This window comes from Sciurus vulgaris (genome assembly GCF_902686455.1).
Source record: "Sciurus vulgaris genome assembly, chromosome: 11".
Taxonomy (NCBI): Eukaryota; Metazoa; Chordata; class Mammalia; order Rodentia; family Sciuridae; genus Sciurus; species Sciurus vulgaris.
Genome location: NC_136472.1, coordinates 9587529 through 9613391, shown reverse-complemented (window position 1 = coordinate 9613391; position 25863 = coordinate 9587529). Strand labels below are relative to the sequence as shown.

Below are 25863 nucleotides of genomic sequence, written 5' to 3'. Positions count from 1 at the left end.
GCCCGCCCGGACGCGCGGGGGAGCTCTCGGGGCGCATGCGCACTGCAAGGCCCGCCGCTCTGGTGTCGCCGCCGCCGCAGCCGTTGCCGCCTCCCTGCCTGCAGGTGTGTGAAGCAGGAGCCGAGGGTCGTCGCCGCCGCCATGGGGGTGAGTGGGACAGGGAGAGGGCACGGGAGGTCCAGGGACGCACCTCGCAACCCTCGCCCCCTTCGCCCCCATTGTTTCTTGAATCCCCTCACGTGACCCGGACCCCCTCCGGCCTCACGTGACCCCCCAGCCCCCCACATGACCCGTCTCCCCCATTCTGAGGGTCCCCGCGTTCGGCTAGCACAGGAATCCCCCGGAGCCCCCTTCCCGTCCCCTCCCCCTCGGTGGCCCCTGCCCCTGGTGTCATGCCCGCCCCTTCCTGCCTCGCAGACCCGTTGCCGGCCTCCCCAGCTTCGGGTCCCCGCGGTTTATCCCCCTGCTCCCCGGATCCCCCGCCACCTGGCTGTCACCGGCCAAGCGGCTTCGCACATCGGAAGCCAACCCTGCTTGGAGGAAACTGAGGCCTGGAGGAAAGAAGGCGCCCTGGCCAAGGTCACGCGGGCAGCGACGGGGGCGCCAGACCCCCGCTCACGTTCCCGAGGTCCAGTGTCGGGCGCCTCCCGCCCCTGGAGTCCCCGCGTAGCCGGCGCCCCTGCACCCCGAAAGCGCCGCCGCGCTTCCCCTCCCCTTCCTGAACCTCGCCTTCCCCTCCGACCTGCGCGGCGCGGGGTAGCAGTGAAGTGGTTCGTCCTAGGGCTGGGTGGTTAGTAGTCTTAGCGCTGCAGGTGGCTTTGCGTGGGGGAAGCTGGGCGTGCGAGCTAGGAAGATGGGGGGCCGCTGACCCCTTGTTCTGTGCGGGTAGCAGGGAGGTGCTAATATTTCAGTGCCCTTTCCTGGCATATACCGATTTAGGGTTGGGTAGAAGCAATCAATGTTTCTGAGCTTACCTGAATCCCAGTTTGAGAAGTACCAGTCACTCTCTTAAAAGGATAACTGGTTTTCTCTGAATTAGCATTTACGTGGAATTTCCACCACCTTAAGGGAACCCTGACTTGGAACCAGCGATGCCTCAGTACCAGCCCCATCTTCACTGGCTAGCAGCATGTTATTGTGCCAGTGACATGGCCTTTTTGGTGTTGATTTTCCTCACTTGTGTAATGTGGGTAATGATACCTCCTCCTTAGGGTCCTAGTGAAGGTTAAACGAGATAGTGGAAGTAAATAACCAAGTTGGTGCCTCAAAAATAGTGCTTGTTATTTTTGCCTATATTCTTAGCCTTCACTTGAGTGGGCTAAAATAAGTTGGTGCTATTTTTAATCCACTGGCTTTGTTCCTGCTGTTATTAACCTAGATTTTTTTCTCTTAAATATTTATTGAGTGAACCGATAACTTATTAGACAAAGATAATTGTCTTGTCCATGTCAAAATTGACTTTGAAGGGTTGAGGGTGTTGTTCAGTGGTTGAGCACTTGTCCAGCATCCCAAAAGCCCTGGGTTCATTCCCAGTACTGCAGAACAAAACAGAAAATCTTCTAGGGGTTGAGAGTGTAGCTCAGTGATAGAACATGTACTTAGTATGTACAAGGCCCTGCATTCCATCCCTAGCACCAAATGCTCCCCCCAAACAAAGATTTGTCATATTTTGACAAGAAATTTGGAGTACTATATATATGCTTCATATCTAGAAAATCAAAGTCTGGAGACTTTAACCTAGATTTTAGTGAAAGGTCCCAGACCCCAGCTGATGGAACTAAAGGAAACCTGTCTCTAATATTGCTTAGTAATTGTCTACCCAGTATCAGTCACTAAAGATTGAGCCCCAAACAAGAAGCATAAGGTGCCATTCTGGTTCAACACTTCCTCATTGGTTGAGTTGAAATATCAGGTCTTAGAGATATGCGAACCTGGCTTCCTTTAGGCCCCAGTCTTATTACTCGTATTTTACAGCAGTGTTTCTCAGAACAGCCCCTGCAAAGTCTCTTTTGGCTTAAAACTCAGCAAGAAGCTAGTTGCGGGGCCCATGCCTGTAATCCCAGCATTGGGTGACTAAGTCGGGAGGATTGCGTGTGCCAAGCCAGCCTCAGCAATCTAGCAAGACCGTGTCTCCAACTAAAGAAGAAGGACTGGGGCTGTAGCCCCGTGGTAGAGCACCCCTAGCAGCATTCCCCAGTAACAAAAAATAATGATGACCACCACCACCAGCTCACAGCAACAGAAAGATTTGAATTATCCTCCTTGAATCAAAGCCGCAGAGCTGGAACCCTCTCATTATCCTCATTCCACATTAGTTGGGATTTCCTGTCACCTGATGACTTCCTGTCATCATTCCTAGTGGTAACACTTGAGTAGAGGAACCCTGTTCTTCCTGACTTCAGACTGAGAGAGAATAGTGTTGAGACAGGGCCTTGCTAAGTTGCTGACTTTGAACTTAAAATCCTCCTGCCTCAGCCTCTCATGCTGCTGGGATTACAGGTGTTTGTCACCATGCCCAGCTCCCTAGTTCTTTTTTATTTTGAGATAGGGCCTCACTAAGTTGCTAAGACTGGCCTGGAACTTTCTGATCCTCCTGCCTCAGCTTCCTGAATCACAGATTTCAGGTGTGCCCTGCCATGCCTGCTCCCCAGTCCTTTTTTTTTTTTTTTTTTTTTTTAGACAGAGTCTTGCTTAAGTTGCTGAGACTGGCCCAGGATCTTTTGATCTTCCTGCTTCAGCTGAGTCCCCCTGGGATTACAAGAATGTGCCACCGCTCCAGCTTATACAGCACTTTATAACAAGCATCACCTGTCATATAGTGAGAGAGAGGAGCATGGTCTTTGTGGTTCAAACCTAGATTTGAGTCTTAGATCATTCATTCAGCAGGTAGGAATGTACTTATTGTTTGCTGAGCAATGAGTATACATTGGCAAATGAGGTGCGCAGTCTAGTGGGAGGCTGGTAGTAAGACTTCTGAGAACTCTGCTGACTGGTTCTGTGAACCTTACTCAGCCTCTCTGTGCTTCAGATTTCTTTTTTCTTTTGTACCAGGGATTGAACCCAGCAGTGCTTAACAACCACTGCCTGTTTTTATTTTTAAGACAGGGTCTTGCTGAATTGCTTAGGGCCTTGCTAACTTGCTGAGACTGACTTTGAACTTTCCATCCTCCTGCCTCAACCTCCTGAATCGCTGGATTACAGGTGTGAACTACCACACCCTGTTAAATAGGTGAACTTTATGAAAGTACTGGCAGAGTGTCTGACACTGGCAGGTCCTTGTAAACAGAAGCCGTTATATGAAGAATTGTTCTAGGCAGTGCATTGTACCATTTTTTCCTCACAGCAGTTTCTTGGCTCATAGTGTAGGCATTGTTAGCCCCATTTTATAGATTAAGAAATTGAGGTTCAGAGAAACTGAGTAACTTGCTGAAAAGGTTTTACATTGCCTAAAGTCATACAGCTATTAAGTGAAGAGCTGAGAATCAAATCCAGGTCTCTTGACTCAAAAGCCTACACTCTTTTTATTATATAAAGCTCCCTTGGGAGAGACACTTAACCACAATGAGCTTTACTGTTCACTCTACTTATTTCCCATCTTAATTAGGAGAGTTTTCCTGTGTCCCTGCAGGACAGCCTTACCTCCACAAGGCAGGGGCAAAGCTAATTGGAACAGTAGGAGACCACTTTTCCTGGTGCTTGCTGGGTCTGAGGGAGAGCCCCTGCCTGTCTGGCCTGGCCTGCTACAGCCTCTGCCCTGTGTTCTTCTGGCTTTAAAATGCTTAAGGCACACTTTCATTATCTCAGCCTCAGGCCCCGGCAGCCTCACTCTGAGGATTGCCTGGCTCCCAGTTCCCTGCGTGAATGAGCCCGTAAATTACCTGGAGGCCTGACTGGCCCTCCAGCTGCTTGTGCTTGGAAATGAGATGCTATAGTAGGAACCCAAGTTTCAGTTGCTTTCTGGGCCCTAGGAGTCACATTTGCCTTCCAGAGCCTTTGATCTCTCTGCTCTGTGTTGTGTTAGGGGTAGAGGAAGGGAGCTTGCCCCTGTTGTGAAGGTGTGCAGGTGTCTGACCTGCAGCTCCTCCGTGAGGCCAGCTTTAATATTCCTGTCTTGCTGGAGATGAGTTGCTTTCAAAGTCGTGCTGGGGGTGGCAGGAGGGCCATTGACCTGGTCTGGTTGATGCTAAAGCTCAGGTTGTTCTGCCCCATTGTGCAGCCCTGGAGACCTTCTGCCTGGGCTTCCCTCCCTTGGCCTCAGTGTGGAGGGCCTGGGTGTGCTGTGTCGGTAAGCTGTTGCCAGGTGCACGGTTAATGAGGAATGGACTGCTGAGTGCTTCCGAGGCCCCTGGCCCTATCTTGGCAGGATGGGAGAATGTCTGTTTAAGGACTGAGTGGAGTTCTGTCACGTTGGACATAGGCTGTCCCACAGGAGACAGTTGGGCTGGTGGAACAAACTCTGGATCTGTGGCCTGGCTCTTGGCTCTCTTCAGGCACTTACTGAACAGGAGAGTCACATCATCTCTTTGAGCCTTAGTTTCCTTTTTTTAAAATTATTATTATTATTATTATTATTATTATTATTATTATTATTATTTTGCAGTACTGGGAATTGAACCCAGGAGTCCCTGCCATGGAGCCCCTTTTATTTTTCATTTTGAGACAGTCTCACTAGACTGCCTAGGCTGGCCTCGAACTTTTGATCCTCCTGTCTCAGCCCTCCAAGTTGCTGGGTTACAGGTGTGTGCCAGTGCACCTGGCCTTGAGCCTCAGTTTCCTAATGTGTAAAGGGAGGTGATGGGGCTGGGGAGATAGCTCAGTCAGTAGAGTGCTTGCCTTGCAAGCACAAGGCCCTGGGTTCGATCCTCAGCACCACAAAAAAAAGGGAGGGGGAGGTGATGGTTTCTGCTCTGGGAACGGGATTACATAATGGGTTGTTTGTTTTGAGGTATTAGCGATTGAACCTAGGGCCTTGGGCATGCTTGGCAAGCACTCTGCAACTGAGTGACATAATGGTCGTGCAAGTACTTTGCAAGCTGTGAGTGTCTGAATGTTGTCTCACAACCTAAATTCCCAGAGAGAAGAACTTACCCGAGGTAGAGAGAGGGTGGTTCTCCAGATGGTAGGCTCTTGAGGACAGGCGATTTTCTGTTTGTCCCTTCCTCTAGGTAGCTGAGAAATGGGACCTAGATCGTCTTCCTCAAAGTGCTTGGCCAGACAGTTACTAGTTGGCTCTGGTGGGGTTTGTGCCTATAAGAGCAGTCCCTGTGAATTCCTGATGTCTGGGCCCTGCCTCCTGGCTGTTTGAAGTAGAAGTTAAGCAGTGTCATTCCTTAGAAATTTACTGGCAGAATTTATCCTGAGAAACTTTCCTAGCAGCTGGTTCTTTAACTCATGCGGATGTTAATTGCTGTGTCCTTTCCTGGGGCCAATGTCAGGGCTGGAGTGTAATTGGGGGTTGTCAGTTCTCTCTCCATTGAGCTCCTGGGGAGGGTGCCTGGGGGACAGAGAGGCCATGATGTTGGCGAAAGCAGAGCCAGCTTGCCCAGGCCTTCGGGGTACTCTGCCTGCCTGTGAGTCTGGTCCTTGTGAGAAGGAGAACTGTCACTTATCGAGCACCTGTCATATAACCGTCTTGGTATTAACATCACCAGAGAGCTATTAGGAGCCTCTCTCTCAACCCGGGGAAGGGCGTTCAAGAGAAGGGCTGTCTTGTCCAAGGACCTGCAGGGAGAGAGAGCAGAAAGGGACTTTGCAGGAGCTCTGTCAGACTCCAGAGCCTGGCTTTTTCCCTGTGTTAGCCGGCTCTTGACCACAGGGAGAGAGAACCCCGTGTTAGCCTCAGAACGGGATCTGTAGCTGTGGGCAGCTTGCCATTTGCCCCTCTGCACAGGCAGCCTCCCCTGCTGCTTGCGTGCCCACCACTTGGTCCTCTTGACTGTGGCAGCATCGCTTCTGTCCTGAGGCGAACCCCTTGGGGCCCTTCACTCCGCCCTCATCGCTAGCTCACAGTGTGCCTGAGAAGGACTTCTGGGAATGGCTGTGCATTCTTAGATCGGAGCTCCCTGATCCTTGCTCTGAAAGTTGACCACTCCCACAGTGCTGCCCCACTGGACCGTTGTCCCTTGTGGCCAGAAAATACCCAAAAGTCGCATAAACTTACACTTAGAGACAGCTGTTAGTGGCTGCCTCAGATGCCATCTCCCTGAAGGCTGCCCTGATTGGATGGGCCTGAAATTGGGTGTTTCCTCCTCACGAGGGGGTGTGTGAATGGACGTTCATCATGGCTGGGGGCCAGCTCTGCTGCAGGGTCCTCACAGTGATTGGGCGAACAGGGTCAGTGTTCTTGAAAGGAAACTGAGAAGTCTGGTGACATTCTGTAGGGCTCAGGACAGGGAAACAGTGTTCCCTGTTTAAGTCACACACCAAGTGTTTGGCAGCCTGGGTGGGAGTTTCCTGCTGCTGGGCAGGGCCCCTTTGATTCCTCAAAGGGAAAGTCAAGTCTTTGGAGGCCACTGCCCCTCCAACAAGTGTGGCTTTTCCCTGTTGCAGAGAAAGTCAAGCAAAGCAAAGGAGAAGAAGCAGAAGCGGCTGGAGGAGCGAGCAGCCATGGATGCCGTCTGTGCCAAAGTGGATGCAGCCAACAGGGTGACTCTCCTTTTCAGTTCCTGCCTATTGGAACTTCAGCTTGCCTTTTAATTTGTCTTCTTTTGGTGCCACCGTGTGGCAGAATTGTGACACTACCAATCCATCCTCTGCCTCCTACCTGCTGTGGGAGAGTTGGGAAGAGGCGCCAGCGGTTGGCCCAGGTGTATAGGGACATGTGGATTCCAGTGGAGGTGGCTGCTTCTCTTACTGATAGTAGAGAGCCTCGAGGGATTTTTGTTAGAGGTTTGCATTTCGGGGAGAAATTCTCCCTAGTAAAACATGGTGTACAGTTTCCTCATTCATTCCTGCAGACATTGATTGACTGCCCATGTAATGCTCAGGCTGTGCTGGGACCAAGGGGATGTAGCAGCCTGATCCTCAAGGGGCCGGTCCCGAGAGGAGTACCTGTGAATCAGCACCAGATGGGCTGACTGGGAGCAACCTGGTGGCCACAGCCTCCAAACTGAACCTGAGAAATTCTGGCCATCCTTCTGACCCCAACCCATATCTCACGTTTTGTTCTTCTTTGCTTTTATTTTATTTATTTATTTTTATTTTGCAGTACTTTAGATTGAACCCAGTGATGCTCTGCCACTGAACTACATCCCTGGCCCTTTTTATTTATTTTGAAGCAGGGTCATGCTAAGTTGGCCGTGAACTTGCTATCCTCCTACATAACTGGAATTGCAGGCATGTGCCAATGCACCCAGCTCCTTTTTATTATTCTCTTAGCGCTCTCATAATAAGTGCTCCACATCTACAAGGACACAGCTCAGGACCGATTTTCTATTTGGAGATTTGAGCAGGTGAAGTTAGTTGGGAACAGATCATGTAGCTTCTATGTTAGCTGTGCTGTGAGCAGGTATTCTGTCTCGTAGGCCAGTGAAGTCTGTTCTCACCCTGTCAGATGCTGACTTAACTCCTGTGCCTCCAGACCAAGGTTTCCCTTGGTTGTCCATGTGATTTTAGAACTTAGGCAGTCGGAGGGCCCTGTGAAGGCTGCTTTTGGGGCCAGGAGCTCTTCTCCCCACGAGTCCCTCTCTCGGGCAGCAGGCTTTGGGGGCAGGGCCAGCCCTTTCACCCAGCTGTCTGTGCTACTCCTCTCTTTCCCTCCACAGCTCGGAGACCCTTTGGAAGCTTTCCCAGTGTTCAAGAAGTATGACCGGAATGGGTGAGTCATATTTAGCATTCTCAACAGTCGTCTCCTTGATTTTCTTCAGGAGTTCACCTCCCCAGAGTAGACACCCTCAGATCCAGATTCGAAATTGCTGGGTGCAGTGGTACATACCTGTAATCTCAGTAGGATCTCAGTGGGGAGGCTGAGGCAGGAGGATCACAAGTTCAAGGCCAGCATCAGCAGCTTACTGAGACCCTGTCTCAAAACCAAAAAATTAAAAGGCCTGGGGATGTAACGCAGTGGTGGAGTGCCCCTGGGTTCAATTGCCAGTACAGAGAAAAAAGAAAAGGGAAAAGCAGAAACTGGCTAGTACCTTCTGTTGATGTGAAGTCCCCCAGTTAGGGTGATAAAGGAATTGGTAAATGGGCGAAGATTACAATTAATCTGAGATTTATGTCCCCTTAGGACTTAACTCTTGTCTGTAAGAAGAATCAAAAACTGAAATAAACTTGGAAAATTGCCCAGACTGACATTCTCATTTTATGGATGGAAACCTGAGGCTTAGAGAAGTCCGATGAGGTTTCTGAGTTTAGTTTCCCTCACAGCCAAAGGACTTTTCATTCCTAGTCCAGTGTATGTTTCCAGTATATAGTATAATTGTAGTGGCTGTGTGACCTTGGACAAGTTACTTGCTTTCTCTGTGCCTCAATTTTCTAATCAGACATGGGCCTGACAATAGTGCTTTCCTTGGAGTTGTCAGGTGGACTGGTTCCTGGGGCATACTGAAAGTTAGATAAGTATTAGTTGTTGTGACTCCTGATTTGGTTTACTATACGATCTGGATTAAAGGGCCCCTCTTTTTTATGTCCTTTTGTTTTAGAAAATAGGAAGCATAATCTGTCTTTACCTGAGATGGTGCTACGGAGCTGTGTTTCTGTAATGGAATAGCTTGGCTTGGGGAAAGGGATTGTGGCTTCCCTGGATTATGGGTCAAATGGTAGCAGGGCCTCTTATTCCCCCTCCTTGGATAAGTCATTTGCGCTTCTTAAGCCTCATTTTCTTACTTGTCAATTAGGATGATGTTGACGAATTTGCAGGGTTGTTTGAAGGAGGAGGGAGAATATATTCAGCACAGAAAGTAGCAGCAAATACAAGTTGAATGAGATGGACACGGATATCTCAGTCCTGCAGCCGGCAGTGTCCGTGTACTCCTCGTGGCTGTGCTTCAGAGTCACAGCGTCATCGTATTCATTTATTCTTACCTCCTCCGATCTGTGAGCAGACGTGTGACGCTTCCCGTAGATGCAGTCGTTCAGCTTCTGGGAAGTCCTTTGACATGGTTTAGAGGTCCCTCCTGAGACGTGCATTAGTGTGTCCGTGTGCTATGTGTGCTCACAGACCTCAGAGGGGGGCAGTAGCCTGGGAGCACCTTCCCGGCTGACTCGGGCTCCTCGAGCCTCGGACTCTGTGGGATTCTTGTGGCCGTGCTCCTGCTTTCACGACCTTACTGAACACAGGGTTAGTGGAGAAATCGTGCAGACTGGCCTTCAGACCTTTATAGCTCAGACAGATGCGGAGCTGTGTGGAGGCAGTTCTTCCTGCTGTGAGAGTGGTACTTATACAGGAGATTCTTCAGGGGCACATCCAAGCAGACGGCAATGCCAGTCAGCCGAGGTGGATTCCTGGGAACATCCTCTGAGGGTGGCGTCAGAGCCACTGAAAGATATGGACATGTTGCTCTTTAAAGGTTTTGAGATATTGCTGACTCCAGTCCGTTCAAAGTGGGTGCTTCTTTGCCTCTTAGAGGTGGAAATGTACCTCTTGGGACCTTTGGAGGCTACAGAGCTGGATGGAGGTGGAGGTGGCTGGGGGAGGCCCTAGCAATGTGATGGACCTTCATTGTCATCCTCTCTTGCCGCCTCCCGACTCCACAGTAAGTAAAAGTAGCTGTCCAGAAGGTGGTGTTGCCAATAGAATGTCATTTCATATACTGACTGGGGAGTTTATATTTTACTTAAATTTCCTTTAGAAACAAATATCTGTTGGGCATGGTGGTGCATGCCTATAATCCCAGCAACTTGGGAGCCTGAGTCAGGAGAATCACAAGTTCAAGGCTAGCCTCAGCAACTTGGTGAGACCCTGTTTCAAAATAAAAAGGGCTGGTGATATAGCTCAGTGGCGAAGTGTGCCTGGGTTCAATCCCCAGGATTGAAAAAAAGAAACAGATAACTTAATATCTGCAGAGTTTGTTAGTTTAGGGAGACAGTGGTGGGTTACACCCTGTTCTACTCTATTTAAGCAACTGAGAATCCACCCCCCAATCCTCAGATGAAGAGGCAGGTGGGGCTTCTTGAGGGGTGTTGAGCTGTAGTTGCCTTGAAGGACCCAAGGTTACCGAACTGGTTTGGGTGAAGGTAGGATCGGTAGATAAGAGATCCTGTGGGAGCCCAGTGATCTCAGTGCAGAATTAAAGCATCAGGAAAAATGCCTGAGGGCGGGAGCTAAGGCACAAAAAAGACCCCGCGGGTAAGAAGAGTGACAAGAGGTTGACAGAGCAGAGTCTTATAAGGACAGGGCAGGGGAGCTGAGATGGGCCCTGTGGTCAGGTGGCGGGTGTGGCAGCGACAGCTGCTGATCTCGCCTGAAAGGCTTACTTCCTGCCCAGGCACCTTCTCCAGTCAGGTCTGGAGGCACCTTGGCTTTTTTTGGGAGAGTGTTTTTAGTCAGCCTTTTTTTTTTTTTTTTTTTTTTTTTTTGTGACCAAAAGACCTGGCAGAACAATAGAATGTACAGAACAATGTAGAGGAAAAGTATATTTGGGGCTCATGATTTCCGAGGTCTGGGTTCATAGATGACTGCCTCCACCGCCCTGGGCCCAAGGTAGGCAGAACATCATGGTGGAAGGGCATGAAGGAGGAAAGCAGCTCAGCATGTGGCCGTCAGGAGGTAGAGAGCTCTGCTCACCAGGGACAAAATAGAAACCCCAGAGGCATGCTCCCAGTGACCTCCCTCCTCCAGCCACATCCAACCTGCTCCGGTTACCACCCCTTGATCCATAGTGGTAGAGTGACCCACAGACTGGGCTACAGCTATCCTAACCCTGTCATTGCACCTCTGACCGTTCTAGTGTGTCTCACACATGAGCTTTTGGGGGACACTATAAAACCAACCCATAACAGAGTAACTGGGATGAGGCTCACCTCCCGTCAGGCTTGCAGGGTGGAACACGGTGCCCTGGCTGGAGCACCAGCTCTACCAGCTCCTAACACCTCCCTGTCCTCTTCTCAGGTTGAATGTCTCCATTGAATGTAAGCGCGTGTCTGGACTGGAGCCAGCCACTGTGGATTGGGCGTTTGACCTGACCAAAACGAACATGCAGACCATGTAAGCATGGCCCCAGCTGAGGGCAGCCTCGTTCCCCCAGCTGGCGTCTCCCCAGGTTTTCCTGTCCTGAATGCTCCCGAATTCCTCAGGTATGAGCAGAGTGAGTGGGGCTGGAAAGACCGAGAGAAACGGGAGGAAATGACGGACGACCGAGCTTGGTATCTCATCGCCTGGGAAAACAGTTCTGTGCCTGTTGCCTTTTCTCACTTCCGATTTGACGTGGAGTGCGGGGATGAAGTCCTATACTGGTAGGAGTCTTGGCTTGGGGTCGCAGCCAGAAGAGGGAGACCAGGTGGCAAAAACCAGGTCTGGGCTGCCAGGGGCTGCAGGCTCCTCTCATGGGCCTTGCAGCCCCTTCATGCAGCAACCTGCTCTCACCGTTTGCTTCTTCCAGCTATGAAGTGCAGTTGGAGAGCAAAGTGCGGCGGAAAGGCCTGGGCAAGTTCCTCATACAGATCCTGCAGCTCATGGCCAACAGGTGAGGGCCACCTTCTTAGGAGGTCCTGGGTGGGTCAGTTGGAAAGAGCTGCCTCTGAGTCCACTGTTCTTTGAGCCTCCATGGAGGACAGTTTGTAGGAATGTTCTGGAGAAGAGCATCTGGAACCCCCTCAGTATTATGCTCCCTGCCTTGCTGGGACTCTGGTTTTGTCCTTCAGTTCAGTCCAGGGACCATCTTTTTTTTTAGTTGTCAGTGGATCTTTGTTTTGTTTTATTTATTTATATGTGGTGCTGAGAATCAACCCAGTGCCTCACATGTTAGCAAGCACTCTACCACTGAGCCACAACCCCAGACCTCAGGAGCATCTTTTGAGGGCCTGTTCTATGCTGAGTTTTTTTGTGTGTGTGCTGGGGATTGAACTCAGGGCCTTGTGCACTCTGCCACTGAGCTCTATCCCCAGCCCCTGTGCTGAGTTCTGAGCCTAAGGAAGGGGGCTACAGAGAGGCGGAGAAGATCCTTGACGCAGTCTGGCTAGGCTGCCAAGGTGGGAAACACTGTGTGCTGTAGTGCCCAGGGCCTTTGTAGGCTGGACAAGAGACTTGGGGACTCCTCTTGGGGTAAATTGGGGATAGTAGCAGGGACATGGGGGAGAGGAGGCATAGCCTTATTCTCTTTCTAAAAGTGCTTACTCTGCTATGCATGTTGGCACATGCCTGTAATCTCAGCTACCTGAGAAGCTGAGGCAGGAGGATGGAAGTTCAAAGCCAGCCTCAACAACTTAGGCCCTAGGTAACTTGGCAAGACCCTGTCTCAGAATTAATTAAAAAGGAGTGCGGGATGGTGGTTGGGGATGTGGCTCAGTGGTAAAGCACCCCTGCCTTAATTCCTTAGTACCAAAAAGAGAGAGAGAAATAAAACAGAAAAGCTCTTGCTCTGCTTTCTTGCAGTACACAGATGAAGAAGGTGATGTTAACAGTATTTAAACACAATCATGGTGCCTACCAGTTCTTCCGAGAAGCACTACAGTAAGGACCTGGGCCCTGATGTGGTCCTGCTGGGTGGTAGGAGGCACTGTCCCTGTGCTGCTTTCCTGGTCCCAGCCCCAACTCACAGTCCATTGGGCCATGGGGGGTTGGCATGGTTAAGACGGTATGCCAGAGTCCTTCAACTTGGTCCCCTGCATACTGGTTCCAGTGTCAATGTGGAAAGTTCTTAGGCGAGGGAGGAAGGCGTTTAACTGCCTGCAGCCAACCCTTTCTCCTGCCTCCCTTGCAGATTTGAAATTGACGACTCTTCCCCCAGCATGTCTGGCTGCTGTGGGGAAGACTGCTCCTACGAGATCCTGAGCCGGAGGACCAAGTTTGGGGACAGCCAGCACTCCCACGCAGGTGGGCACTGTGGCGGCTGCTGTCACTGAATTCCCAGAGCCATTTGCAGTCAGAATCTGCTCTCCAAAGGCCTGTCTTCTCCCCTGGTCTCGCATCACTTGCCAGGTGCCCTCAGAGCTGTGGTCTCCTCAACCCTGTGTACCAGGTGGCACCCTGAGAGCACAGAACCCTGGGGAGGAGTGGCCCACGCTGCCCCTCCTCTGTCCTGGAAGGGCAGAGTGCCAGGAGGCCGAGCAGGGCGAGAGTGCTGCAGGAAGACTGCTGCGGGTGGCGGGAAGCTCCTCCCAGTGGCTGCCTCCTCACTCTCGTGGAAGGTTCCCCCACTTCTCTGCAGCTGGATTCCTGACAGACCCTCCCCTTCCCCAGACAAACGGAATGTTTTATCCACTCTTATGAAAGTCTTAGAGTCCTGGTCTGGGATCTGCTGGTCCCCGAAGAGGACCGGACTTTGTATGAGCCAGGTGCAAAGCAAGGCTTCAGAGAGACTGTGGCTCCCTTACTCCTTGATCTCATGGATGGCGCCATCGTGGAGGCTGCGTAGGCTTGGATGCCAAGACACAGGGAAGCTCCTCCTAGCCACGTGCTTGTAGATCCACAGAGTGGAGTCGTCCGGGGACCAGCCAGCTGGAAGGCTGCGTCTCTCCATTGCTGTCAGTGAGGGCGGAGAGGACCAGCACCAGGTGTCCTAGGGGGCCTGCCTCGGGGATGCCTGCTTCTCTGGGCTTTTAGACTTTGCTGCATTCTAAGCTTAAACCTCTTGATCTCATGGCAGTGGCTTGAGCTTTTAATTAAGAAAGCCAGAGGCCCTGCCTGTTCCTCTCCATTGCCCTCTCAACACTTTCTCCCTGCCTCTTGCCTCCACCCCACATACCTCTGTTTTTAGTCTCAAGGGGGGAGTAACATCAGGGAGCCTCTTGTCTTCCCCCAGAAGGATCCCTTGTTCCTGGTATAGTTAATGCCATTTTCTCTCACCTGTTGGTGCTGATCTCTCTCTGAAGGTGGGATGTCCCTCCCACCATCCTCCCTCTTCAGAGAGCCCCCAGCCAGCAGCAGGCCCCTCTGCCTGCACTCCCAGCCTTGCCCCTCACTGTTTCAGTGAGGCACTGGTGCCACTGTCCCGGCCATGCTGGGCCACAGCCCAGTTTCAGCAGGAATGCCCTTCAGTGGCCCGTACAGCTGCTTTTCTCTCTGATTCACCCTGTGGCAGCAGGTTGGAGCAGGGACAGGAGAAGGCCTTCCTCTTCTCAGAGGTGTAGAGGATGTGGGCTCAGAATTTATACTCCTTCTGATCTCTAGGCCTTGTTCCTTTTCCAGAAGAAAAACCAAATCCTTGTCCAGGACAAAGCACCTGACACCTCTCCTTGGACATCCCTGAGGTTTGCTTCAGGGAACATCATGAAGCTTCTGGCCTTTGTGCAGTTGTCTCCTGGGGCTCTGCCAGCCCCTCTGCTGCTGGAGTCTGCTTGCCCCACCCTCTGCCCTTACTCAGGTGGTCTCTCCTGGCAGATCTCACTAGAGTGGTCCTTGCTTCTCACCCAGAGTCCTGCCTGCCCAGCATCCTAGCCTGTGCTCAGGAGGCCTCTCTTCCCCAGCCTGGCCTCTACTGAGTGCCCAGCGCTGCTCTTGGCTCCACCAGCAGTGGGCAGCGCTCCTCGGAGATGGCCTTGCAGCTTTACACTGGAATAAGTCCACTGTTGCCTCACCTGCTGGCTCCCAGGGGTATCACCCCCATTGAGTTGAATTTGTTGGGTGGGGGTTGGTAAATTCCTCTCAAGAATCACAAAACAACAAGAGCATGTTTAGGAAGTTTTTCCTCTGATCCCTGCCTCAAAGGACAGAGTGATAAATATTTATTGTCTTAGATCATGGATTTCTGATACCTCCCACTCAAGGGGACCAAAGGGAACCCCCAGTATAGGCCCTATTTAAGGGTCTCGTTCCAGTCGTTGGTAATGGGGTGCTCGGGCCATGCCCGCTTCCCCCAGCCTCTGCAGGCCATGTCCCAGGAGGTCGGCTGGGCAGGAGGGCACTGGCTGAGACCGCAGATACGGGTGCTGAGCCCGTTCATGGCTCAGATATGAGTCTCCTTCCATCTTCCTTGGATCTTGGTTTTGGGAAACGTGGCAGGCCTATTTTTGGTTTTTGTTTGGGGCATGTTAAAATATTTTTTGTTCTTTTTAGTTGTATCCACCCTATTTCAGGTTATTTTTGTTGGTGTCAAATGTGTATGGTTCTTTTTAACCCTTTGTGTTTTTTTAGAGGAAACTTGGAAGATAAACTCCTTGATATATATATTTTTTTCTTTAGTAACTTGTTATCACTGGAATCAAAGGGAAAAGTGATCTCTTTTTTGCATTGGTTGTATTTGTATGTCACAAATAAAAGACACTTTGTTCAGTTGCTGGGATGGCTTCCAGATGCTGGGGTGCCATGGGCCCAAACCTTGGGAGGCACGTGTCTGTGCTGGCCCCATGCCCCTTCTTGTGAAGGAAGGCTGGGTGTCTGGGGCAAGCAGCCAGAGGTGGGAACAGAGACCAAAATGTATGTGTGTGCGCCACTTCCCAAAAGCTCTGGATAGAGGTCAGAGATGTCTTCCGAGGGGTGTCTTATTTGTATCCTGGAGCAAATCCCAAGCCAGACATTGTGACATTTGACATCTGTGGCCAAGCGCAAGTTCCAGTGCCCATGTGTGGAGTTTAAGAGATGAGAGTGTTTCTTTCTTCTCTTTTACTTTCTTGGGTTATTTATATTCTTGGTTTCTTAAAGACACCTCCTCTCTTCTCTCCCTGCATGAAGGACAAAGCCTCAAAGGAAGGCTAACTCATGTCAGGACCGAAGGGCCAGAAAGTTAGGAGCCAGGAGAAGCTCTGCCCAAGTAGTGTGGGATAACTGCAGCTTGTCTGCCCTGAAGGGCTCCTGCCCTCCTGAAGGGCTTGCTGGGAAAAGAGGCAAGAAGTGGGCGGTTGAGCTGGAGCCTGGAGGCACTTCCTTTGGATAAAGGGAGGGCCAGTTCCACCATACTCCTTGGTGATTCCATGTGCTAGAAGGTGGAGAGGGAGGCTACTGGAGCCCCTGATCCAAGAAGTGTTTGTACTCTGGGGAAAGGATTGGAGTTAATGGTTGTCCAGTGGGTGTCTGCTGTGCAGATTGTGGCCTCTACTGTGTGGGGGGCGCACCCAGAGGATGATTCTTGCAGGATTCTATCTTTGTGGCCTAAAGAAAGGTATCATGACCCTTAGAAAGGGAGCAATTTGCTGGGCTAATCATATAACTTCTGACAAAATTCTGCCCCCACCTGCCTAGTTTGTTCCTTTAAGGAAGTCTCAATCCCAGGCAGAAGGTTCCTTCCTTTCTTCCTTCAACCCAAGGGGCTTTACCATCAGGCCACATCCCCAGCCCCCCGCCCCACTTTTTTTTTTTTTTTTTTTTTTTTTGAGACAAGGTCTCACTTAAGTTGCTGGGAGTCTCACTAAATTGTCAAGGCTGCCCTTGAACTTGTGATCCTCATGTCTTAGCCTCCCAAGTTGGAGGGATTACAGACAGAGGTGCCACCTTGCCCAGCTCAGTTTCGAGTGTCCATCCTGTGCTACACAGTTGATGGCCAAAGCTGGAGGGGTGTGAGGCTCTTCCTTAGTGCTGGCCAGGAGCCTCCTGCCACTCGCTGGCCTCACCCTTGAGATGTGATGTGCCTGCGTCGCCCACACTGCTCCTCAACGCCTCCAGCCATGCTCCAGCTTCACTTGAGTGGTCCTAGCTGAAAGACTGGGCTGTTGGCAGGCCCAGGGAGCGAGGGCACACTGTTGCCAATGGAGCCTGTGCTGGTTTGGGAGGGACTAGATTTTCCCAGTAGCAGGGATGCCAGTCACCAGGGTTTTGTTTTTCTTTTGTTTTCTTTTTGTTTTGTCCTGGGGATTGAACCCAGGGGCATTTAGCCACTGAGCCACACTCCAAGCCCTCTTTTATATTTTATTGGAGACAGAGTCTTACTGAATTGCTTAGGGTCCTGCCAAATTGTTGAGGCTGGCTTTCAACTGCAGATCCTCCTGCCTCAGCCTCCTGAACTGCTGGGATAACAGGCAAGTGCCTCTGCACCTGGTTTGCTGCCAGGCAAAGAAAGCTGTCAGTTCAAACTTAGGGGTGATTTTTGTTAGACTACTCCCTCTCCAAGTACAGCAGAGGCGAGGATGCTGCGGAGGGTGAGGGTCTCGGGCAGGAGGGTGTTGCAGAGGAGCCTGGAGATCCACTCTGGTTGTGAGAGGGGTGGAAATGGCCCTGCTCACCATTGGCAGCTCCATCCAAAGTGGGGCTTTGGTGAACGCTTCCCCTGCATTTTCATTTAATGTGCACAACAACTTTGTCCCATGGGTGGTACTGTTACTCTCAAAAGTAACTTTTCACAGTCCCAGAAGTGACGGAGCCATGATTTGAACCCATCTTAAATAACCTGGTCAGGCACAGCAGCCGGACTCCAAAACCCCTTCTCTCCCCAAACTGCCTCGCCACAGAGGCCATGCCAGGAGGCTGTCCTCCACACCTTGGTCTCCATGGTGCTGAGGACCAGGCCTGGGATCTGGTAGTGCCAAGGTAGGTGGTGATGCCCTGGGCAGGATGTTGGTTTCTGTGAAGTCTGCGTTTCTGGATTCTGTCTCTGCTGGAGTGGACAAGGGGGACCAGTAAACCTGCGTTGGGACTTTGGGAATCTCTGCTGTGGAGTGTTTTTTTAGTTTTTGTTTTTGTTTTTTGGTTCCAGGAATTGAACTCAGGCACTTAACCACTGAGCCACATCCCCAGTCCTTTATCTTGAGACAGGTCTTGCTGAGTTGCTTAGGGCCTTGCTAAGTTACTGAGACTGCCTTTGAACTTTCAATCCTCCTGCCTCATCCTGCAGTCACTGGGATTACAGGTGTGTGCCACCATGCTGAGCTTCTGTGGGGTCTTTTAAAATTAATTTTAAAAACACTTTTAGTTGTAGATGGACATAATACCTTTATTTTTATGTGGTGCTAAGGATCGAACCCAGTGCCTCACACGTGCCAGGCAAGTGCTCTGCTACCCAGTCACAACCCCAGACTTGCTGTGGGGTCTTAATTGCATAAAAAGGAACATTTGCTATGACACAGCCAGCAGGGAAAGGGCTGCTTCTGCTGGGGCTGAGGTCACACCACAGGGCAGAGCTTAGTGCAGGCCAGGCCAAAGTTGAAGGGATGGGTCTCCAAGGGCCTGGAGCCCCCTGAGGGATGAGGCTGTTTAGCTTAAAAGGGGGCCGTGTCAGTGCTGATGCAGAACTGGAGCTGGCTGCAGGCGCCCGGCAGGTGGGTCCATCTGCACCTTGGACTTCTGGCCCAGGGCCTCATCTCTCTGGTTCTGCCTGGCACAGGAGGGCACTGTTGCAGAGTGGGCATGGGAGTGGCCTAGACCCTGGACCCTCTGGCCTCTCCCACCCAGCACCCCTATCAGTTGTAACGAAGAAGTAGCAGTGCTGCAGATCTTCAGGAAAGAGAGGTGTCTACCAGGCGGGTCCAGATGCTGGCGGGTCCAGAGGCAGTGCATGGCCCTTGCAGTGGGCATCCTATGAGTCGTGCTGTCCCCGAGCCTAGCTCGGTGCCTGGTGGGTTCCACAGGGCCTTCCAACCCGGAGGTCAGGGGAGCACTCCTGGGGCAGTCCTGTCACCTCTACGTTGGATTTGAGGGGTGGGGAAGGGGGTACGTGGGCAGAGGGGCCTAGAGTCCAGAGCTGGGGTGCTAAAGTACAAAGCTTGAGGTCGCTCAGTCTGGCCACATCATGTCTCCAGGAATAGTGAAGAGGAATGGAGGGTCTGATGTGAGGGTGGGGTCCAGAGGCAGAGAACTGAAGTGGTGGGTCCAGGCCGAGGGCTAAGGCAGCAGGGTTTGGATACACAATCACACCGGGGTAGGTGGTAGGTGTGTAGCTGGGGGCCATTGTCAAACATGAGTGTGGTGGTCTCGTGCTCCTGACCGCTGGCTGGCTGTGGACTTCAGGTTGGAGGAAGTTAACCACTTCTGGCTCCTGCAGGCTCCCCCAGCCCCCACCTCCTGGTCCCAGGTGGCTACACCACACGCTCCTATGACTGCCAGAGCCCTGGGACACCAGGCCAGACAACTGCAGGGGGAGTGGCACCCACCTGCCCCTTTGTGGACACCCACTGTGTTGTTCCACCTTCAACAGCTGCATCTGGGTCACTCCTGGACATCTGGCGCCTGGTAACAGCCATGCAGGGTAGGAACAGACAACCCTCCAAGATCCTGCATTCCTGAGCCTGCTTGAGCCCTGTCCTTCCAGGGAGGCCAGCCCCTCCCTCCGCTTTCTCCTACTGAGCTTAGCAGACCCCCAGGATGGAAAAGGACATTCTCAAGGTCACCCAGCAAGCTGGTGTTAGATTTGAACCACATCCTTCTGGCCCCTTTACCTCCCGTTGGGCACTGGGCACATCCTGAGACTACTGAGGTCTCCTGCTGCCACCCTACCCAGGGAGTCAGTTGTTCCCCACTGGCTTGTGCAGAGGCCTCTACCTTCAGTAAGAACCTCAGGGTGAGCTAGGGACCAGCCGGCTCCTTGTCTGCACACCACACCCTGCAGCCCTGTTTCTGGCTCAACCCAGGACTCGATACCTGGCACCACACATGCTGGGGAGAGTCCAGGCCAAGGGGAGACACTGGAGACCCATCGCTCAGCTTCTCACCAGCTCCAGGCTAGATGCTCTGGGAGGCGGCAGAGGAACTTTGAACTGCAGACCCCATAGAACTGGCTGAGGCCCCTCCTCTCCCCTTACAGAATTTATATTTGGATATGGTCCTGAAAGTTATGAGACTTTTCGTGGACAGAGCAAGCCTGGGGGCTGGGGGCCCTAGTGTTTCTCCAGCCTGCACGTTTAGCCAGCAAGATCTGAAAGCTAGAGGCTGGGGTTGTGGCTCCGTGGTGAGCACTCAACTAGCATATGTGAAGCACTGGGTTTGATTCTCAGCACCGCAAATAAATAAATATCCATCAACAACTAAAAAAATATTTAAAAAATCTGGAAGTCAGCTCAAATGGGGCACCTGGTATCTTGTCAGTTCATATAATGACCATCAGGGATGGGGGACCTGGAGTGTGAAGCTGGCGTGAGGGCAAGGGACCAGCTCCCCTGCCCATCCCTCAGTTTAGGATCCATTCCTAGTGCCTCCTTCAAGGAGGGGAGGGTGAGTGGAACAGCTTCAGCTCTCCAGTCAGAGATGGGATCCTGAGACCTTTACGCTTCACCCCTGACAGGGAGAGACCCCTAGAAGTCTGTGTGGGTGGTCAGTTCCAGGGTGTGGGATGGAGTTCCCCATCCTTGCAGGCTGGGGAACACAGCAATTGCCCAGCATGTTAGAAGGAATCTGTTTTGTGGAAGCCTGTCTCACCCTGTGAAGTAAACCTTCACTGGACTACCCTGGACCACACCATCTGTGCTTTGTCCGAGGTTAGCCTTGAACTTGCAATCCTCCTACCTCAGCCTCCTGAGTTTCTGGGTTTACAGGTGTGTGCCACTGTGCCCTGGCTTCATTACTCTCTTGTCAAGGACTGTCATTAGTCCAACAGACTGACCTAGGTGCAGTATCTGTCCTGGTACTGGCAGCTTCTCTTGCCTCCTTTCTGATGGGGGCTTTGAAAGTAGCCTCATCACAGGGGCCCAAGGAAAACCCTGGGACAGAAAAGACACTTCTCTTTTTACAAATAAATTCTCCAAGGAATTATTTTACAAATAATTCTCCAAGGAACCCTTCCTAAAGTGTTTCCAGGCCCCTTGCCTCTCATGGGAGTTAATGCTGTGTTTCACAGTGCCAGAGAAACCCAGGAAGTAGCAGGGGAGCTCCTTGCTCCTTCCCTTCCCCAGTGGTAGGCAGCTGGATTCCGTGCTCCTACAGGTGGAAGAGGGGCGTTTAGAAGCATCTGTCAGGGGCTTCTTAGCAGGACCCCAAGCAAGCTAAGGGCAGGGGGCCCTGGTAGCTGTCCAGCCGGGCCTGCTGGACTTTAAAAATATTCTAGGGATGGGGATACAGCTCAGTTGGTAAAGTGCTTGCCTCGCATGCACAAGGCCCTGGGTTCTAATCCCCAGCACCACCAAAAAAAAAAAAAAAAAAATCTAAGAATGGGGTAGAGAATGTAGGGGAAGGATGAAGAGGGCCCCAGCTTGGAACCTGGGAACACATCCCTCTAGAGATAACTTATGCACAGTTTACCTTCTGAGGCACCCCAGTTCCATTGCTGCCTTTCTGTGACACTTCCCCAAAGGACTGAGGCTTCTTTCAGAGCTGTTTCCCAGTCTATAGCCAGCTCCGCCCCACCCCTTTCAGCAGCCTTCAATGCTATTGACATCAGTGTCAAAACTGGAGCTTCTGGAAACCTCTTCCATGCAGCAGCTTGTGGGGTAGTTGGAAGAATGGGTTTTGGAGCAGACAGATCTGCCCTAGAATCCTGGCTCAGCGATCTTGTAGCCGCATCATCTTGTGCAGGTCACCCAGCTTTCCAGGACTGTTTCCTCATTTGTAAAAAATAAAAACAAAAGCAAAAACAACAAAAATGAAGTAACAGCATCTTCATGACACTGTTGTGAAGTTGGAGTGAGAGTATAGTTAAGGTCTGACTCAGTGGCCCTTTCCTGCTTTGCTCCTACTTATTTCAATACCTTTCAGTCTCCTGCAGTTCATGAACATTGTCCAAGTGTCCAATGAGTGCCAGATCACTAGGAGACAGGTGGCCTCCCAGTGTGGGAATGGAGACCCACCCTGTGGCCAGTGCTATCACATGTGCTGCTGCGTGCGAGAAGGCTCAGGCGCCAGGTGGCCAACATAGGTTTCCTGTGATGGGGCCACCTCAAGTCACCTCCTAGAATATCATGGTTATATTTTCACCATGGTGCTTACATACTTTCTCATTAAGTGTTTGTTTATTGTCTGTCTCTTCCTCCAGAGTGTCAGTTCCACCATGAGACCTTGTCCACCTAATGGTGCCTAGAACACTGCCAGGCACACTTGAGGCTAATGAAAGTTTGTTGAATAAAGTAAGTTGTGGGGCTGGGGTTGTAGCTCAGTGGTAGAGTGCTTGCCTAGCATGTGTGAGGCACTGGGTTCAATCCTCAGCACGCATAAATAAATAAATAAATACAGGTCCATTGACAACTGAAAGAAAAAAAAAAAATTAAAAAGGAAGTTGTATCATTTAGAGGAAGCCAGGGAATAGGAGTTAACATGGTAAAAAGGGAGGGCTAGTCAGGAGTTTTAAAAATGTTCTAGGTAGAGCATAAAATGCAAAGAGGCAAAAGGCTTGGAGTGGTGGAGGGAAAACCCCAAAGCATGGAACACTGAGGAATGAGGCTGGAGAGTAACATCCAGGAATCAGGCCTTGTTTAGAAAGCAGTGGGGAGCCACTGAATGTGTATGACTTCATCAAGTGCGTGTCTGGAAAACAAGGAAAGGAGGTAGGAAGTGAGTAAAAAGGAGGGAAAGAAGGGATAGAGATGGAAAGAGAAAGGATGGGAGGAAAGGAGGAACGGAAATTGGGCACCAGTGCATGGAGACTGCAACTAAGTGGGTAAGTAAATACGGGGAATTTAGTTACGAAGTTCCAGTTAGCAGTTCAGGCCAAGAAATAATGAAGGCGTGGAGGACAGGAGAGGAGTGGAAAGATTTAGAAGAATGAATGGAGGGAGGAGTCAAGAATGTAGCGTAGACTTCTCGCTTAAGTGATTGGGTGGCCCAAGATGTCACTCACGGAGATAGGTCCTCTTGGAGGCGGGGAATAGCCAAAAGAACGCTCTTCTGCTCCGCCCATCGGTGGTAGGGCTTCATCGATTGGCTATTTCGAGGAACGCGCCAAAAACTGCCAGGGGCTGTAGAGAGGTGTATCCTCGCGTCACTTTCGAGGTACTTCCGGGTCGCCGTTTCCTGGCCTTTCCAGCTCCGGAAGTTCCTGCTGGCGCAGCCATTTTGACTTCCTGACCTTGGGCTCCGGCTGTTGGTTGTCTGTGGTCTCAGCCGTGTGGTCATGTCTGTCCTGACGCCGCTGCTGCTGAGGGGCCTGACAGGCCCGGCCCGGCGGCTCCTGGTGCCGCGCGCCCAGGTCCACTCCAAGCCGCCGCGGGAGCAGCTCGGGACCATGGTGAGGAGAGAGCCGGGAAGGGCGCAGGGGTCCCGCCGCGGGTTGGGGCCTGCCGGGTCTGGCGCGCTGTCCTCAGACGGCCCTGCGTGCCCTGCACTTCGCAGCCCGCAGCGTAGCAAGAAGCAGCTCCGCTGGTCGGGCGCGTCTGAAGGGCGCAAAGGAGGGGACCGTGCCCGGGTGCTCGTCAGCGTTAGGACTTCCCCCAAAGCCCTAGGGTCCGACCTGGCGGTCCCAGCCCTGTCGCTTACCGGTTGTGCAGCTCGGAGCGAGCTTCCCTAGTCCCCTCAGCCTCTTTTCTGTGCATCCGGCGGGGATGCCTGAGCACTGTCAGCGATAACGGCTGTTACCGCCCTTAGTTATTGTTAGGGAGGCAAGGGGACCCTGACAGGTCTTTGGGGCGCCCAGAAACGTAGGATCGTTTAACTCTTGATGACAACTTCCACCTTTTTGGCGCTTTTGTACATCTGCCACAGTAGCAGAACGTGGACCTGAATTCACGTCTTCAGAATCCAGGCTTGTGGACCTTGGGTCAGGAGAACCAGAGGGCACTGCACCGAGGCAGTACTGGTGATCGAGGCACGGTTCAGCGCTCGCTGCTGGAGAGGCTGAAGTGGGAGGATTGGCCAACTGGGCAACATAGTGAAATCCCTCTCAAAAAAGGGAAGAACTTGACTGGGGATGGAACTCAGTGGTAGAGGATGTGTTCTGCACGGGTGAGGCCCTGGGTTTGATTCCTAGCACCCCAGAAATAACAACAGTAGTAATCATTGGGACTGGCATTTGCTAAGTGCCTGCTGTATGCTAGGCACCCTAAAACTGCTGTGCTGGCCTCATTCAGGCTTGCTAGAGACCCTGAAAAGAATGGGTGATTGTCTCCATTTCCTAGTTGAGGGAACAGAAACTTAGAAGCAGGGTGTTGACCTGTCAGAAGTTTCACCTTAAGTGGAAAGAGGGAGTTTGAATTCAAGGCTGACTCCAAATTATTCTGTGATCTTGACTGCTATGGAGAAGACGGTAGTGGATGTACCTGGCACAGTGGTACATGCCTGTAATTCCAGCTACTCTAGGAGCTGGGGCAGGAGGATCACAAGTTTCCAGTTTGAGGCCAGCCTCTACAATTTAGCAAGACCTTGTCAAAAAGGAGGGGATGTAGCTCAGTGTCAGGGCACTTGCCTAGCATGTACATAGCCCAGAGTTTGATCCCTAGCATTGGGGACAAAATATAAATAAAAGTAACTTATCCCTAATCTCAGAGGTTTACTTGGTAGGAAGAGTGGTCCCCCCGCCCCTTTTTTCCTTTTTCACAATACTGGGATTTAACCGATTAACTCTACCAGTGAGATACATCACCAGCCCTTTTTTATTTTTTATTTGGAGACGTGGCCTCTAACTTATGACCCTCCTGCTCAGCCTCCCTAGTAGCTGGGATTACAAATGTGCATTTCACCATCCCAGGTAAAGAGAGGGTTTTTTTGTTTGTTTGTTTTTTTGGTATGGAACCCAGGGGTGCTTAACCACTGAGCCACATCCTCAGCACTTTTTTATATTTTATTTAGAGACAGGGTCTCCTTGAGTTGCTTAGGACCTCACTAAGTTGCTGAGGCTGGCTTTGAACTCCATCCTCCTGCCTCAGCCTTCCGAGCGGCTGGAATTAAAGGTTGCGCCATTGCATACGGCACAGGAGGGGTTTAAGACAAGGAAGGTGCAGTTGTAGAGTTAGTGTTCTACACCAGGTTCCCAAGTCTCCACAGACCCAGCTTGAGAACAAGTGTAAATCCTCATGTTTGTCCCCCTCTGATTTATCACTGGGCAATCGATACTCCCTGGGTTTTAACCTAGGCTGCTGCTCCTTCCAGTCATTTGTCCCCATCCCTGTAATTGACCCTTACATCAAGGCTTAGTTTAGGCCTTAGGTCTATGATGTCCCCTCCCTGAGGGTTCCCTCCCTTCCTAACTAACCTGGAGTCCTCCTTGTGCTCTACCGCCTGGGTTTCCTTTTTTGTGGGAAAGTTGGATCTCCCACCTGCCTCTGAGTCTTGGCTCCCTGAGAGAGGCTGGCTGCTGTCAGAACTGCTGGGACTTCAGAGTGCCTGGGGGAGTCGTTAGCCTGGGACCCTTCTTTTCTTGTGCTCTGTGTAGGATATCACCATTGGGCTCACCTCCTGCTTCCTGTGTTTCCTCCTGCCGGCCGGCTGGGTCCTGTCACACCTGGAGAACTACAAGAAGCGGGAGTGAAGGGGCCTGCTCTCCCCATCACCCTGTGATCTGACCACCCCGGCCAGCCCATCCTGATCATGTCTGCATTCCTGGCTGGCTTCTCCTGGATCATGTCGTTCAATTCCAGTTACCTCTTCTGAATCATGACTTCTCAGTGTTTCCATGGTGATATCTGGGACCATGTATATTGCCCTGCCTGGTGGGGTCCCCTTGTAACAATAAAATCTATTTAAACCTTGCTTCACAAACCCATTGTGCCTCCTGCCTGGGCTCCTGCCTCCGCTCTTAAGCTGAAGATGGTGCTGGTATGTGGAGACGGATGCCTGGCGGGCCACAGGGTGAGCACGGCTACAGCCCCACAGTATATTGTGTGCATCTTGGCCTAACTCCTTGTGTGCCTCCCTGTGTTTATTTATGTATTTTCTATCTAGCTACCTATTTGCTTAGTAATTAATTATTGGGTATTGACCCAGAGGTGCTTCACCGCTAAGCTACCTCCCCAGTTCTTATTTTTATTTTTGAGATAGTTTCT

General features: G+C 51.5%; 2 protein-coding genes across 5 annotated transcripts; both read left to right on the top strand.

Moving 5' to 3' along the window:
- NAA40 (N-alpha-acetyltransferase 40, NatD catalytic subunit) lies at positions 1-23052 on the top strand. Of its 4 annotated transcripts, none has more exons than XR_013757565.1 (10): positions 1-147; positions 6550-6645; positions 7764-7816; positions 11051-11146; positions 11236-11394; positions 11541-11624; positions 12533-12610; positions 12861-12973; positions 21927-22017; positions 22914-23052. XR_013757565.1 is itself a non-coding variant. In XM_079102225.1 (8 exons), exons 1-8 carry the CDS (start codon positions 142-144, stop codon positions 13000-13002), a joined length of 714 nt encoding a protein of 237 aa, XP_078958351.1. In that variant the 5' UTR covers positions 5-141; the 3' UTR covers positions 13003-15373. The 4 variants fall into 4 exon arrangements, 1 of the variants encoding a protein (XP_078958351.1); XR_013757567.1 differs by having other exon boundaries at positions 22797-22928; XR_013757566.1 differs by lacking the exon at positions 7764-7816 and having other exon boundaries at positions 22797-22928.
- On the top strand, positions 22981-25570 carry COX8A (cytochrome c oxidase subunit 8A). The gene is made up of 2 exons (XM_079102248.1): positions 22981-23114; positions 25254-25570. The coding sequence occupies exons 1-2, from the start codon at positions 23001-23003 to the stop codon at positions 25347-25349; spliced, it is 210 nt and encodes a 69-aa protein (XP_078958374.1). The 5' UTR covers positions 22981-23000; the 3' UTR covers positions 25350-25570.
- The last annotated feature ends 293 nt before the right edge of the window (positions 25571-25863 follow it).

What these genes read in the sequence shown, in the direction of transcription:
- COX8A (XM_079102248.1), top strand. Translation starts at nt 23,001, where the DNA reads ATGTCTGTCCTGACGCCGCTGCTGCTGAGGGGCCTGACAGGCCCGGCC. An exon ending in GGGAGCAGCTCGGGACCATG is followed by an intron (nt 23,115 to 25,253) that starts GTGAGGAGAGAG and finishes TGCTCTGTGTAG; the next exon opens with GATATCACCATTGGGCTCAC.
- NAA40 (XM_079102225.1), top strand. An exon ending in AAGAAGTATGACCGGAATGG is followed by an intron (nt 7,817 to 11,050) that starts GTGAGTCATATT and finishes TCCTCTTCTCAG; the next exon opens with GTTGAATGTCTCCATTGAAT. An exon ending in AAAACGAACATGCAGACCAT is followed by an intron (nt 11,147 to 11,235) that starts GTAAGCATGGCC and finishes CGAATTCCTCAG; the next exon opens with GTATGAGCAGAGTGAGTGGG.